Source organism: Phoca vitulina, unplaced genomic scaffold (genome assembly GCF_004348235.1).
Source record: "Phoca vitulina isolate PV1807 unplaced genomic scaffold, GSC_HSeal_1.0 scaffold811, whole genome shotgun sequence".
Lineage (NCBI taxonomy): Eukaryota > Metazoa > Chordata > Mammalia > Carnivora > Phocidae > Phoca > Phoca vitulina.
Window position 1 is genome coordinate 1 of NW_022590498.1, and position 13,185 is coordinate 13,185.

The 13,185-nt window shown below is 53.4% G+C and overlaps 1 protein-coding gene across 1 annotated transcript; it reads left to right on the forward strand.

Annotated features, from left to right (window-relative positions):
• Nucleotides 1-27: 27 nt before the first annotated feature.
• Nucleotides 28-13,182, forward strand: LOC116629419 (myosin-6-like; the record flags this gene model as incomplete). The annotated part of the gene is given in 22 exon segments (XM_032399705.1): nucleotides 28-207; nucleotides 1,378-1,683; nucleotides 2,038-2,067; nucleotides 2,405-2,446; nucleotides 2,723-2,810; nucleotides 2,897-3,014; nucleotides 3,161-3,284; nucleotides 3,557-3,693; nucleotides 5,262-5,517; nucleotides 5,653-5,895; nucleotides 6,045-6,221; nucleotides 6,471-6,616; nucleotides 6,868-6,958; nucleotides 8,992-9,114; nucleotides 9,116-9,382; nucleotides 9,685-9,811; nucleotides 9,907-10,025; nucleotides 10,416-10,612; nucleotides 11,187-11,370; nucleotides 11,574-11,739; nucleotides 11,843-11,967; nucleotides 13,075-13,182. Coding segments are annotated over 22 exon segments (3,354 nt in total), but the record flags the coding sequence as incomplete, so codon positions are not given.
• Between the last annotated feature and the right edge of the window lie 3 nt (nucleotides 13,183-13,185).

Consider the following 13,185-nt stretch of genomic DNA (forward strand, 5'->3'; position numbering starts at 1 on the left):
TGCCTGCCTGACCCGCTCCGCCCCCGCCCCCTGCAGTTCAACAGCTTTGAGCAGCTGTGCATCAACTTCACCAACGAGAAGCTGCAGCAGTTCTTCAACCACCACATGTTCGTGCTGGAGCAGGAGGAGTACAAGAAGGAAGGCATTGAGTGGGAGTTCATCGACTTTGGCATGGACCTGCAGGCCTGCATCGACCTCATTGAGAAGGTGCTGCCTCCACCCGCTGCCTCCGTTTCCTTCCCCTGGCATCCCAGCCAGAGTGGCAGGGCTGTCCCTTCTACAGCCAAGAAACTAGAGTCCCCAGAATCCCCAGCCTCTCTCAGACCCAGCTTCTACCCACCCTGAAGTCATACATGGGATGAGCCCCTTTCTCCTCTCCCCAGGACCTAAGACCTTGTCCTGTATGGTGGTCACCTCCCAGAGTCTTAAGAAGGAGACGTAGTGAGGGGAGGACTCCTAGCCCCTCAGACAGCCCATGGGAAGCGTCATCTATGGAAAGATCCTAGGCTGACACTAGAGACATTTGGCTTCCCATCCTCTTCCTGATAGCTGAGAATAAGCCAGTCTTCAGCTCCTCTTGTCCACAGACTCAGAGGAGACAAGAACAGAGCTGGTGTGAGGTTCCCAGTGCTGGCTTGTTCTCAGTGTGCTTTTGCTGGTACAGCCCAGAGCCCGGGATAACTACCCTCACCCAGCCGGCCAGTGCCCTTCAGAAAACCGGAGCTTCCCAGAAGCTCTGGGTGGTTATCCAAGGTGCTGCTCTTCCAGAGGTCTCAGAATCACCTGAAAGTATATGGAAAAGAGTGTGTGTGTGTGTGTGTATACACGTGCACGCACACACACACACATGTGTTTACATGCATTTTTCCAGGGAGGCATCTTTAGTTTAATCAAATTCTCATTAGGATTCCTGTCCCAAGGAAAGTCAAGAACCACCAGACTCTCTGAAGAGCAGGATGTTGTGCAGAACATGGATCCCTTTAACCATCCCTTGAAGAACTGTTACCCATCATACAGGCAGAGGTCTGGCCTGCCCCTCAGTCTGTCACCTCTGACATACACCTGTCCCTGGGGCAATCCAAGAAGGAGGAACTTGCTGCAAGGCCTTGGGGACTTGGCAGTGTGGCTGGGAGCACAGGGCTCTTCACTTGGTCCACTGAGGCAGAAAGAGGTTATAGGCCAGATCTGAATAGAATTAGATTTAGGTTAATTCCAAGAATATTAGGGTCCTATATTGGGACAAGAGGTGCTAGCCCAGACACTGTAGCCTGCCAGCTCTACTGGGCTACAGTTTTTCCTCTGGCAAGGTGTGGGGCTCTGGAAACCTGGGAGCGCATGCAGTGATGCTCTCTCTACCTTCCCCCTCCCTGCTCTCAGCCCATGGGCATCATGTCCATCCTGGAGGAGGAGTGCATGTTCCCCAAGGCCACTGACATGACCTTCAAAGCCAAGCTGTATGATAACCACCTGGGCAAGTCCAACAACTTCCAGAAGCCACGCAACATCAAGGGGAAGCCGGAAGCCCACTTCTCCCTGATCCACTATGCCGGCACAGTGGACTACAACATCCTGGGCTGGCTGGAGAAAAACAAAGACCCACTCAACGAGACGGTGGTGGGCTTGTACCAGAAGTCCTCCCTCAAGCTCATGGCCACACTCTTCTCCACCTATGCTTCTGCTGATGTCGGTAAGAGGGCAGCCCCTGCCCTGGGCCAGAGCAATTCTGAAGTTGCCAGGGGCAAGGATCCTTCTGCTTCAAAGCACAGGATTCTAGAGGCAGAAGAGAACCCACAAGCCATGGGATGGGGGTCAGGAAATCTCACAGTAGTCATTCTGCCACTGATCCGTAGAAGGGCCATTTTCCACTTTGTGTTATGGATATTGGTGTACATGTCGAATGTCTCCTCAAGACTGAACAGCTGGAGGTGAGTGAGGGTGGCACACGCATCGCTGTGCCCGGCCCAGTGTAGACCTGTGCCTGTGGGAGGTCTTGGTAAACGCTGAGAGGATCACCGAACATCTGGTAGCACAGGTGAGTGTCCCGTTCAGAGAAGGAAGAGAAAGGCTGTGGCTTGGAAGGAGGAGGAACTACAGGAAGGAAGGTAGACCGTGGAAAGAAGCAGGCATGAAGGGAGGGGTTCGAAGAAGGTGGGAGAAGAGCACTCATACGATTTCAGCACCTACTATGTGGCAAGCAAGCTTATCTAATCTCCATCCCAGTTTTTAGAGGCAGTTACTGTTCTCGTCGTGGGAAAACCGAGACGTGGAGAATCACTTTGTGAAGTCACACGGCTAGTGAGAGGCAGAGCCCTGCCCCTGCCCGAGGGCTCCTCAGTTTTCAGACTCTGGCTCCTCATCCCTTCTCTTGTTATTAGGGGACAGCGGTAAAGGCAAAGGAGGCAAGAAAAAGGGCTCATCCTTTCAGACAGTGTCGGCCCTCCACCGGGTAAGAAGGGCCCAGAGATGCCAGGGGGCCTGTGGTGGGCAGGCCCAGCCCTTTGACTGTGTCACCCTAATCTGATTCTCTGAGTCTGGGGAGGAAAGAAGCTAGAGCTATATGGTCATTTTGGGCATGTAAATTCTACACAAGCCTGAACTCCCATCATAAATTATGTGTCAACTCTTGGTTCCTTAGAGAATTCTGGAGACAGGCTGTCAGGGACCCAGGGCCCAAAAAGATGGTCCCTGTGGCTCCTGACTCCCCACTCTCATCCACCCCCAGGAGAATCTGAATAAACTTATGACCAACCTGAGGACCACTCATCCTCACTTTGTGCGCTGCATCATCCCCAATGAACGGAAGGCTCCAGGTGAGCGATGTGTAAAGGTCTAGTCTGGGGAGGGCACTTGGCATCCACTTGCCCTGAGACCGATACCTTCTCTTCTCCTGCTGCAGGGGTGATGGACAACCCCCTGGTCATGCACCAGCTGCGCTGCAACGGTGTGCTGGAGGGCATCCGCATCTGCAGGAAAGGCTTCCCCAACCGCATCCTCTACGGGGACTTCAGGCAGAGGTGGGTACAGGGGCACCCTGGAGCTCAGGGAACATGGGGAGCCTGGGCAGACTTGGTGAGGAAGAGAGTCCACAGGTGGCCCTGAATGCTGTGGGCAGAAGAGATCAGTGCAGAACGTGGGTAACTTGGGGCACCTCCCTCTCCAGGTACCGCATCCTGAACCCAACAGCCATCCCCGAGGGCCAGTTCATTGACAGCAGGAAAGGGGCAGAGAAGCTGCTGGGCTCCCTGGACATTGACCACAACCAGTACAAGTTCGGCCACACCAAGGTGGGTCTAGAGCCCCACAGGGTGGAGCTGCGGGACATGTAGCCACCTTGAGCAGAGCAGCTGGGAGTTTGGAAAGCAGGCCTCTGATTCCTGGCTTCCTGTATTAATTCAAGGGCTGGAACCCAGGCTTCTTTTCTGTCTTGTTCTTCATATTTCACTCTGAGGTCTGGGATATATGGGTAATGGGTCACCTGGGAGCTTAGTCAGCGCCTCCTTCCCTCTTCCTCCACCCTGGCTACCCTTCTCTGAGGCTGCAGCCCTCTTGCCTGCAGGTGTTCTTCAAGGCAGGGCTGCTGGGGCTGCTGGAGGAGATGCGGGATGAGAGGCTGAGCCGCATCATCACCCGCATCCAGGCACAAGCCCGGGGCCAGCTCATGCGCATTGAGTTCAAGAAGATTGTGGAGCGCAGGTGAGGCGAGGGAAAGGGCGAGGCTCTCCCAGAGATGTAAAAGGTAGACAAGCAGTGCTAACTGGTGTGACTCCGAAGACCTGAGTTCAAACCCTGACTTCACCACTTACTAGCTGGCTTGAGCAAGTGACTACCACGCTAGGTCTCATTTTGAATTCTTTACACAAAGAAAATTCCCCATAAAGAATGAGATACCATTTTAAAACACCAGCTTGACAAAAATCAAGAAGTCTGACCCATTGCTTACAGGTATGTAAATTAGCACAACCTCTCTGAAAAACAATTTATCATTATCTTTTTTTTTTTTAAAAGATTTTATTTATTTATTTGATAGAGACACAGCGAGAGAGGGAACACAATCAGGGGGAGTGGGAGAGAGAGAAGCAGGCTTCCCGCTGAGCGGGGAGCCCGATGTGGGGCTCGATCCCAGGACCCTGGGATCATGACCTGAGTCAAAGGCAGACGCTTAACAACTGAGCCACCCAGGCGCCCCTATCATTATCTTTTAAAGATGGACAATTGCAGGGGTACCTGGCTGACCCAGTCCATAGAGCATGCAACTCTTGATCTCGAGGTCATAAGTTTGAGCCCCATTTTGGGTATAGAGAACATCCCAAAATAAAAAAATAAAAAAATATGGACAATTGCTTCCAATTCCATTCCTAAGTGCATTCCCACAGAAACTCCTGCATGTATACAACATGGGACAAAAAAGAATCTTCATAGCAGCATTGGCCAAAATAGCAAAGATTTGGAAACAACTCCAATTTCCATCTCCAGGGGAATGGGTAAATAGTAGTATAGTCGTTCAGTGGACTATTCTAAAGCAATGAAAGGAGGGACTTACAACCACACGGTGCAATGTGTTTGAGCCTCAGAAGCCTATGGTTGAGTGAACAAAAGCAAGTCACAGAAGGATACATATAATGTAATGAAATTTTTATAAAACTCAGAGATACTAAAAAATAGTGACATATTGTTTAAAGACACGTACATATATGGTTAAAGTATGTTTTGAAAAAGTAAGGAAATGAAAAACAGAAGACTAAGGATAGTGGCTGCTTCTGGTGGGGGGACCAGGAAAGGGGATGAGAAACACACTGGGAGAGCCAACACTGGCAAAATGCTCTTCTAGTTGTTGTTCAAAGGATTGATAGGTTCATGCATAGTCATTTTGTTTCATGCTTCATAACTTACATATATACTATAGATATTCTTACATGTAAAATATAATTTTTTAACATATCTGAGGTTCTTATGGATTAGAAACACTGAACTTAGTAGACACTCTATGAATGGTGTAGCTTTCATTACTACTAACGCCCCAGTAGGGAAGATATAAACTGCCCTTTTGTTGAATTACTCAAGTAATAAATATTTATTGAGCAACTCCATGTTCAGTGTGGTAATGTTGGAGTGGGGGTGCATATCAAGGCAACAAGACAGGGCTCCTGCCCTCAGGTGCCTATGAGCTTGTTTAGATGGGCTGGGAGCCAATTGCAGTTGGTCCCATGCTTGGGAAGTGCTCTTTCAGAGTGCCCCTTCCTGCCTCCATGTTTTCTTGCCAGGGATGCCTTGCTGGTAATCCAGTGGAACATTCGGGCCTTCATGGGGGTCAAGAACTGGCCCTGGATGAAGCTCTACTTCAAGATCAAGCCACTACTCAAGAGCGCAGAGACAGAGAAGGAGATGGCCAACATGAAGGAGGAGTTTGCGCGCATCAAAGAGGCGCTGGAGAAGTCGGAGGCTCGCCGCAAGGAGCTGGAGGAGAAGATGGTATCCCTGCTGCAGGAGAAGAATGATCTCCAGCTCCAAGTGCAGGCGGTGAGGTCACACGACGATCTCTTCATTCCTCCCCTTTCCTCCCCTGGATTATAGCCCATCTCATCCCCAGGAACTAAGATGCTGGATATTTCCTCTCTTTAATCACCAACTCTCCTCTCTGTCCTCTTCTCCCAGGAACAAGATAACCTCAATGATGCAGAGGAACGCTGTGACCAGCTGATCAAGAATAAGATCCAGCTGGAAGCCAAGGTGAAGGAGATGACCGAGAGGCTGGAGGACGAGGAGGAGATGAATGCAGAGCTCACTGCCAAGAAGCGCAAGCTGGAAGATGAGTGCTCTGAGCTCAAGAAGGACATTGATGACCTGGAGCTGACGCTGGCCAAGGTGGAGAAGGAGAAGCATGCAACAGAGAACAAGGTGAGGGCAGTTCCTTCTGGCTCTATCTCAGGTCTCCTCAGGATTCCCAGACCAGAGTGTGGTCCTGATCCTTGGTCTTGGACATCCCCATAGATGTCTCCGGGCCGATGACCTCTGACCCTAAAGGGGATGGGGTTCTTGGTCAACAGGTGAAGAACCTGACAGAAGAGATGGCTGGGCTAGATGAGATCATCGCCAAGCTGACCAAGGAGAAGAAGGCTCTGCAAGAAGCCCACCAGCAGGCCTTAGATGACCTTCAGGCTGAGGAGGACAAGGTCAACACACTGACTAAGTCTAAGGTCAAGCTGGAGCAGCAGGTGGATGATGTGAGTAGTAAGAACCATGCTCTGTCTCTCTCAGGTCAGGATTCTGCAGGCAACATCAACAGCAAAGGGGCCTCTTTGTTCTCTGCAGTTCCTCACTAGGCTGGGGTTCAGAATTTTTTATACTTGCAGGGATTTCTCTGCTGGTTTGCCCTCCAATCTCACTGGACTTTGAGTTTAGAAGGGAGCAGAAGAGCATACACTGTGGATCTCAGGTTTTCTACTGCTTGTTTATTATCTTCTTTCCACCAGCTGGAGGGGTCCCTGGAACAGGAGAAGAAGGTGCGCATGGACCTGGAGCGGGCAAAGCGGAAGCTGGAGGGTGACCTGAAGCTGACCCAGGAGAGCATCATGGACCTGGAGAATGACAAGTTGCAGCTGGAAGAAAAGATCAAGAAGTAGGAGCCTGAGATGGCCAGGAAGGGCTAGTGGAGATGGCTGGCCTGAGGGTTAGAGCATAGGGTGCTTCACACCCACTGGCCATGACTGTCCTGGGCCCAGTGTGAAGGAGGAGGTCAAACAGCCCTCCTGCATTCACCCTCTGGGCTGGGGGGAGGGGACTGGTCCTGGCACGCCACGGCAAGAGAAGAGAATGGGTACAGAGGAAGGAAGACCACCTGTCACTGCCCCCCCCCAACTTCTCCTCCAGGAAAGAGTTTGACATTAATCAGCAGAACAGTAAGATTGAGGATGAGCAGGCATTGGCCCTTCAGCTGCAGAAGAAATTGAAGGAGAATCAGGTGAAGTTCTTCCTGGTACAGCCAATGGGGAGTTCAGTGGGGAGGCAGCTGAGGATGCAGAGCTGCTTAGGGTTCTAGACAGTATCTAGAACTCCAGGCAGCCTTGGAGACCCCACCAGCCCTCACCTGGCACTGGAGAGCACTGGCCTTCCCCCGTTACAGTAATAATGTCTTATTCTAGCAGGGCTCCCCCGTTACAGTAATAATGTCTTATTCTAGCAGGAGGCAAACAAGCCTACTAAAAGGGCTCTCTTGCTTATATGCCCTGCCTCGTGGGATTTTGCTCCGGTGCAAATGACAGGGTTCAATTCTCATCTCACCCTTTCTCTGGTACTTCTCCCCTCTGCATGGGGGTGAGAAGGGTCTTCACGGAGCCCTTTCCTATGGGGTGCTCTGATCATACTCTTTCCAGGTACTGGTCCCATGATATATAGTCAACTCCTACAACTCTGAGCAAGTCACTTCCCGTTGCCGAGTCTCAGATTGTCTTCTCATCCGTGAAATGAGATAATAACACCTGCCTTACAGAGGACCAGGGGAGATAATGTTTATAAAACCATTTTGTCAGCTACCAGTCAGCCAGCCACTAGCAAGGTGTTCTTTTGTTTTCTCCATGGCCTTCTCATCCCTCTGCAGGAGGAGAGTAAATTAACAGCCACAGTCTCCCTTACTTTTAGCGCACCCTGAATTTTAATGAGCTTTTTGTCCTGTGTTTGTCAGAAGAGCCCTGGAAGCAAGGAAGGCAGGTACTACCATCCCCATCTTATAGCTACAGAAGCTGCATGGCCACGTCTGGACAGAGTGGCCCCAAGGACAACATGCACTCAGCTGCTGGGGGCAGGGCCTTATCCTCTAATTTTCTGGTCAGATGGTGGCTATTGGAGAGAGCTGATCACCCCTCAGCATTCAGGGCCCACAGTCCATGCTACAAGTAATGCATGGACACAGTTCCACTCATTTGGGGAGCTGCTCAGGGGCTGGCCTGCCTTCAGTGATAATTTGCCCTCCCATTTTCTTGGGTGCCCCTCTGGGTTTTAGCTAGAATACGAGGACATTCTCCAGGTTCTTCTGTTTGGGTCGAGGCAAACTCTTTGGCTCTTAGACCCAGAACAACAGTGCTGTTATCCTCACCAGGTCTCGGCAAAGGGCTGTGGCTCCTCCTTCTTCCTGCCCAAGCTCTTGCACACAGTCCCACTTTCTTCATATTGGGAGTAGAGGCATGGTGTTCCCCTCTCTCCTGCTCCCAGCACCCACCCACGCACATCCTGTTAATACTGTCCACAACCACCGATGCAGGGATCCCACTGATCAATGCTCCCCTTTGCTCCTGGCTGGTCAGGGAACAGATCAAAATGACAGATGGGACATTCTCCCAATTTAGTCAAAGCCAAGGCTAAGGCCAAAAAATGAGGTAGGGGCCTGATGATGATAAGGGCAACCTGCTAGCACTTGCCTGGCCTAGAAGGGAATAGTCAAGGTGGACCCGAGCCCAGGCATAAATAAGGCAAGCCCTGGAGAGTGAAGAATATGGTTGGCTGGACTTTGTGGTTAACTTGGAAAATTACAAAAGTTTTTATTGTCTTACGGCATATGGTTGTAAATATTTGTAAGATACCAACACAGGCTTTCCTGCCTTATATTTAGCAGAGCAGAGCCTAGTGAATCTGTGAAATCTTTGAGATTCAGGATCTCGTAGGATCTCCGAATCCCCATCCGAACATAGATTCTCAGGATTCAGGGCTGCAGATAATCAGACTGAGTCTAAACGCCTTGAGAGGTCAGCTTCGACCAAACTGCTACTGATGGTCTACGCAGGACAGATACTAGCAGCACCCCTGGCCTCTACCCACTAGATGGCAAGTCACGGCAAGCGAACGTGTCTACAGACATCGCCAACTATCCCCTGGGGCACAAAACTTTCCCTAGTTAAGAACCATTGCTCTAGAGGGACCTGAATGTCCTGGAGCTCTGGGTTGGGGGCTCCGCCGGACGGCTCCGGGCGGTGGGGCTGAGCCCTCTGTGTCCCGGGCCAGGCTCGCATCGAGGAGCTGGAGGAGGAGCTGGAGGCCGAGCGCACCGCAAGGGCCAAGGTGGAGAAGCTGCGCTCAGACCTGTCCCGGGAGCTGGAGGAGATCAGCGAGCGGCTGGAGGAGGCCGGGGGGGGCCACGTCCGTGCAGATCGAGATGAACAAGAAGCGCGAGGCCGAGTTCCAGAAGATGAGGCGGGACCTGGAGGAGGCCACGCTGCAGCACGAGGCCACGGCGGCGGCCCTGCGCAAGAAGCACGCGGACAGCGTGGCCGAGCTGAGCGAGCAGATCGACAACCTGCAGCGCGTGAAGCAGAAGCTGGAGAAGGAGAAGAGCGAGTTCAAGCTGGAGCTGGACGATGTCACCTCCAACATGGAGCAGATCATCAAGGCCAAGGTGGGCTGCCTGCTCACCGTCCTCACCCCCTTCTCTCCCACAGCGGTCTTCCTTCCACTCTCTCTGCCCTGTCCTCTCACTGTCACTCCTTCATCAGCCCTTGCTCTCTGTCTCGCTCTCTCCCTTGCCCTCCCTGCCTCCACTCACAGCTCCTTTAATTCATGCACCCCTTCAGACCACGCCCTCCAGCACCTCTCCGTTTCAGCCCCTGAGCCCTGTGCCCTCCCCACCTTGGCCCTCCCTTCCTTTCTCTGGTCCACCCAGCCCCTTCTCCATGACAAGTTGTCCCTTACTGCCTGAAGGCAAACCTGGAGAAGGTGTCCCGGACATTGGAGGACCAGGCCAATGAGTACCGCGCAAAGCTGGAAGAGACCCAACGCTCTCTCAATGACCTCGCCACCCAGCGAGCCAAGCTGCAGACAGAGAACGGTGGGTGCCCCTAACCGGCCCTGCGCCTGCCCCAGGGTCAGGCACCGGTTGCCCCCTTCCATAGCCCACAAACTCTCTCTTGTTCCCACCTCTAGGTGAGCTGTCCCGGCAGCTGGATGAGAAGGAGGCGCTGATCTCCCAGCTGACCCGAGGCAAGCTCTACTACACCCAGCAGCTGGAGGACCTCAAGAGGCAGCTGGAGGAGGAGGGCAAGGTGAGGCCCAGCTAGGGGACAGTGGGACAGGCTTGATGGCAGCCCTGGTAATTAAATTACATCAACACCAGGAATGGAGCCCAGAGGCTGGAGAGAAGACTCTGTTTGTGGTGGAAAGGCCCCCCAGTCTAGGTTCCTCTACACTCCAGCTAAGCCACACCTGAACATCATCGAATGCCTCTTTCCTTATTTGCTAGGAGTGGGGTGGGCAAGCTGGAAAGCTACTCTAAGACGCTGAGACTCCACACCAGCCTTCACCCTGAATGAGCGAGGCTGGGCTTATTTGAACTTCATGGAGATGAAAAAGATCTAGAGAATGATGGGGGGGGGGGCATTCCCTCCCACCTTCCTGGGAGATAAGCCCTCCTCCCGGTGCCCGCCCCTCCGCAGGCGAAGAACGCGCTGGCCCACGCGCTGCAGTCGGCCCGGCATGACTGTGACCTGCTACGGGAGCAGTACGAGGAGGAGACGGAGGCCAAGGCCGAGCTGCAGCGCGTCTTGTCCAAGGCCAACTCGGAGGTGGCCCAGTGGAGGACCAAGTACGAGACAGACGCCATCCAGAGGACCGAGGAGCTCGAGGAGGCCAAGTGAGTCCCGGGCGGCCCACCACCCTGATTCTAAAGGAGGAAGGAGCAAGAGGACCTGGGGTGGGGACAGGCAGAGTGGGCACGGGAAGGAGATCTGAGGAGAGTGGGAAAAGGTCCGGGGCGGGGCGGGGGGGGGCGGGGGAGGAAACGGGTAATAGAGGTGCTTGAAAGGGAGCCTGGATCCTGGCCTCTGAGTGAACCTGGCTGGCCCTGACTCACTTCCTGTGACGCATGAGCTTTTGGCTCGGGTTATACCTGATGCTCACGTATAAGACGAGCAAAAAGCTTGTTGGTCAGAGGAGCTTCCATCGATCAGCCTGGTGTGGGGAGGGTTGGAGGCTGCCACCCAGATGCTGCTACACATAAGGAGGACTCTCTGTTCCACCTACCTGCAGGCTTGGGTCCCTCGAGGCTAGGGACCCGGGGCCTGAAGGGCTGATCAGGGTCCCAAGGAGCTATGGGAGAGGATGGGGTCACCCTGGTCTGGGGAGGAGGTGGTTCCAAGGGCCTGGTGTTGTAGAGTCACACACACACACACACACACACACACACACACTCTAACTGCCCCGGGCAGGAAGAAGCTGGCCCAGAGGCTGCAGGATGCCGAGGAGGCCGTGGAGGCCGTCAATGCCAAGTGCTCTTCGCTGGAGAAGACCAAGCACCGGCTGCAGAATGAGATCGAGGACCTGATGGTGGACGTGGAGCGCTCCAACGCAGCCGCCGCGGCCCTCGACAAGAAGCAGAGGAACTTCGACAAGGTGGGCCTGGGCTGAGGGCCACAACCAGGGGCAGAGCAGGGAGGCCGGCGTCACCAGGAAGCCAGGGACCTCCTCCTGGGGGGCCAGGAAGGAGACTGAGCCCCGCCGAGGGGCCTGGGCATGCCCTGGAGAGCCGGGGGAATGGGGGATGGGGGTGTGCTGGGGTGGGGGTTGGGGCCGTGCAGTGAGCCGGGTCCCCACAGATCCTGGCTGAGTGGAAGCAGAAGTATGAGGAGTCACAGTCAGAGTTGGAGTCCTCGCAGAAGGAGGCGCGCTCCCTCAGCACAGAGCTCTTCAAGCTCAAGAACGCCTATGAGGAGTCCCTGGAGCATCTGGAGACCTTCAAGCGGGAGAACAAGAACCTTCAGGGTGCGCTGGGGCCGGAGAGGCCGGGGAGGGGCTGGGGGCAGGGAGGGCCACCCTGGAGCAGGGAGAGCTCAGGCTTTGAGCTTTCTGGCCCTCTGACCCCCAGAAGAGATCTCCGACCTGACCGAGCAGCTGGGAGAAGGAGGGAAGAATGCACACGAGCTGGAGAAGGTCCGCAAGCAGCTGGAGGCTGAGAAGCTAGAGCTGCAGTCGGCCCTGGAGGAGGCTGAGGTGAGCCTGGCTCTGCCTGTCCCCCTACCTTGTACCCTCTCCTACCCACCCCCTCTTGTCTCTGACTCCCCACTCTCCTTCACCCGGGGGTGACACTGACCCTCAGACAGAATTTATTAGCTCCTTTTTCTCAGTCTACCCACTAACCTGATACCCATGACTGCCTCCAAAGCCAAGGTCTGCACCGAGGAAAGCATCCCAGTCTGATCATAGGCCAAAAGGTTATGTTTCCTACGGTGTTTAGAAAGTTGAAATATGGCCATCATAATAACCCCTCAGACAGTAGGTGGGAGTGTGGGCTTCAGAGTCAAGCAGATCTGAGTTTGAAACTTGGCTTCAGGGGCGCCTGGGTGGCTCAGTGGGTTAAGTGTCTGACTTTGGCTCAGGTCATGATCTCAGGGTCCTGGGATCGAGTCCCACATCGGGCTCCCTGCTCAGTGGGAGCCTGCTTCTCCCTCTCCCTGCCACTCCCCCTGCTTTTACTCTCTCTCTCTCTGTCAAATAAATAAATAAAATCTTTAAAAAAAAAAAAAGAGAGAAAGAAACTTGGCTTCAGGACCTCCACTGTGTCATTGGGCAAGTTTCTTAACCTTTCTGTACCTTAGTTTTCTTATTTCTAATGGAATGAATTGTACATACCCAATAAGATTTTATGCATGATTGTTACTAAGATTAAATGAGGTCACAAACTTAAGCACTTAATACGTATTTGCTATTGTTACTGTTCATTTGTAGAGAACCTAGGGAGAGCCCTGAGTTTCAGGGCTTCCAACTTTTTTCACTGAAGGGTAAGTGACCCAGAAAACAAAAATAAAGTTTGGAATATGTGGTTATAAAAACCTCCCCCTTTTCTATGACACTTAGAAGGTCAGGATTGTGCGGTGTTAGTATTAGGGGGGCTTGGCACTTGTGAGGTCCAAGCCCTTTCCTTGACAGAGGAAACCCAGGGCATCCTGGGATGCAGGTCCCACCTTCTGCATCTTTTTCCAGACCTTCTCCTCCAAGCCGTAGTCCTGGCTGATACCCTGCCTCTCCTTGGCCTCCCTCCCCACCTCGCCCTGCGCCCTGACAGTCTGCCTCTGACCCTCTCTCCCCACCCCCTCCCAGGCCTCCCTGGAACACGAGGAGGGCAAGATCCTGCGGGCCCAGCTGGAGTTCAACCAGATCAAGGCTGAGATCGAGCGGAAGCTGGCAGAGAAGGACGAGGAGATGGAGCAG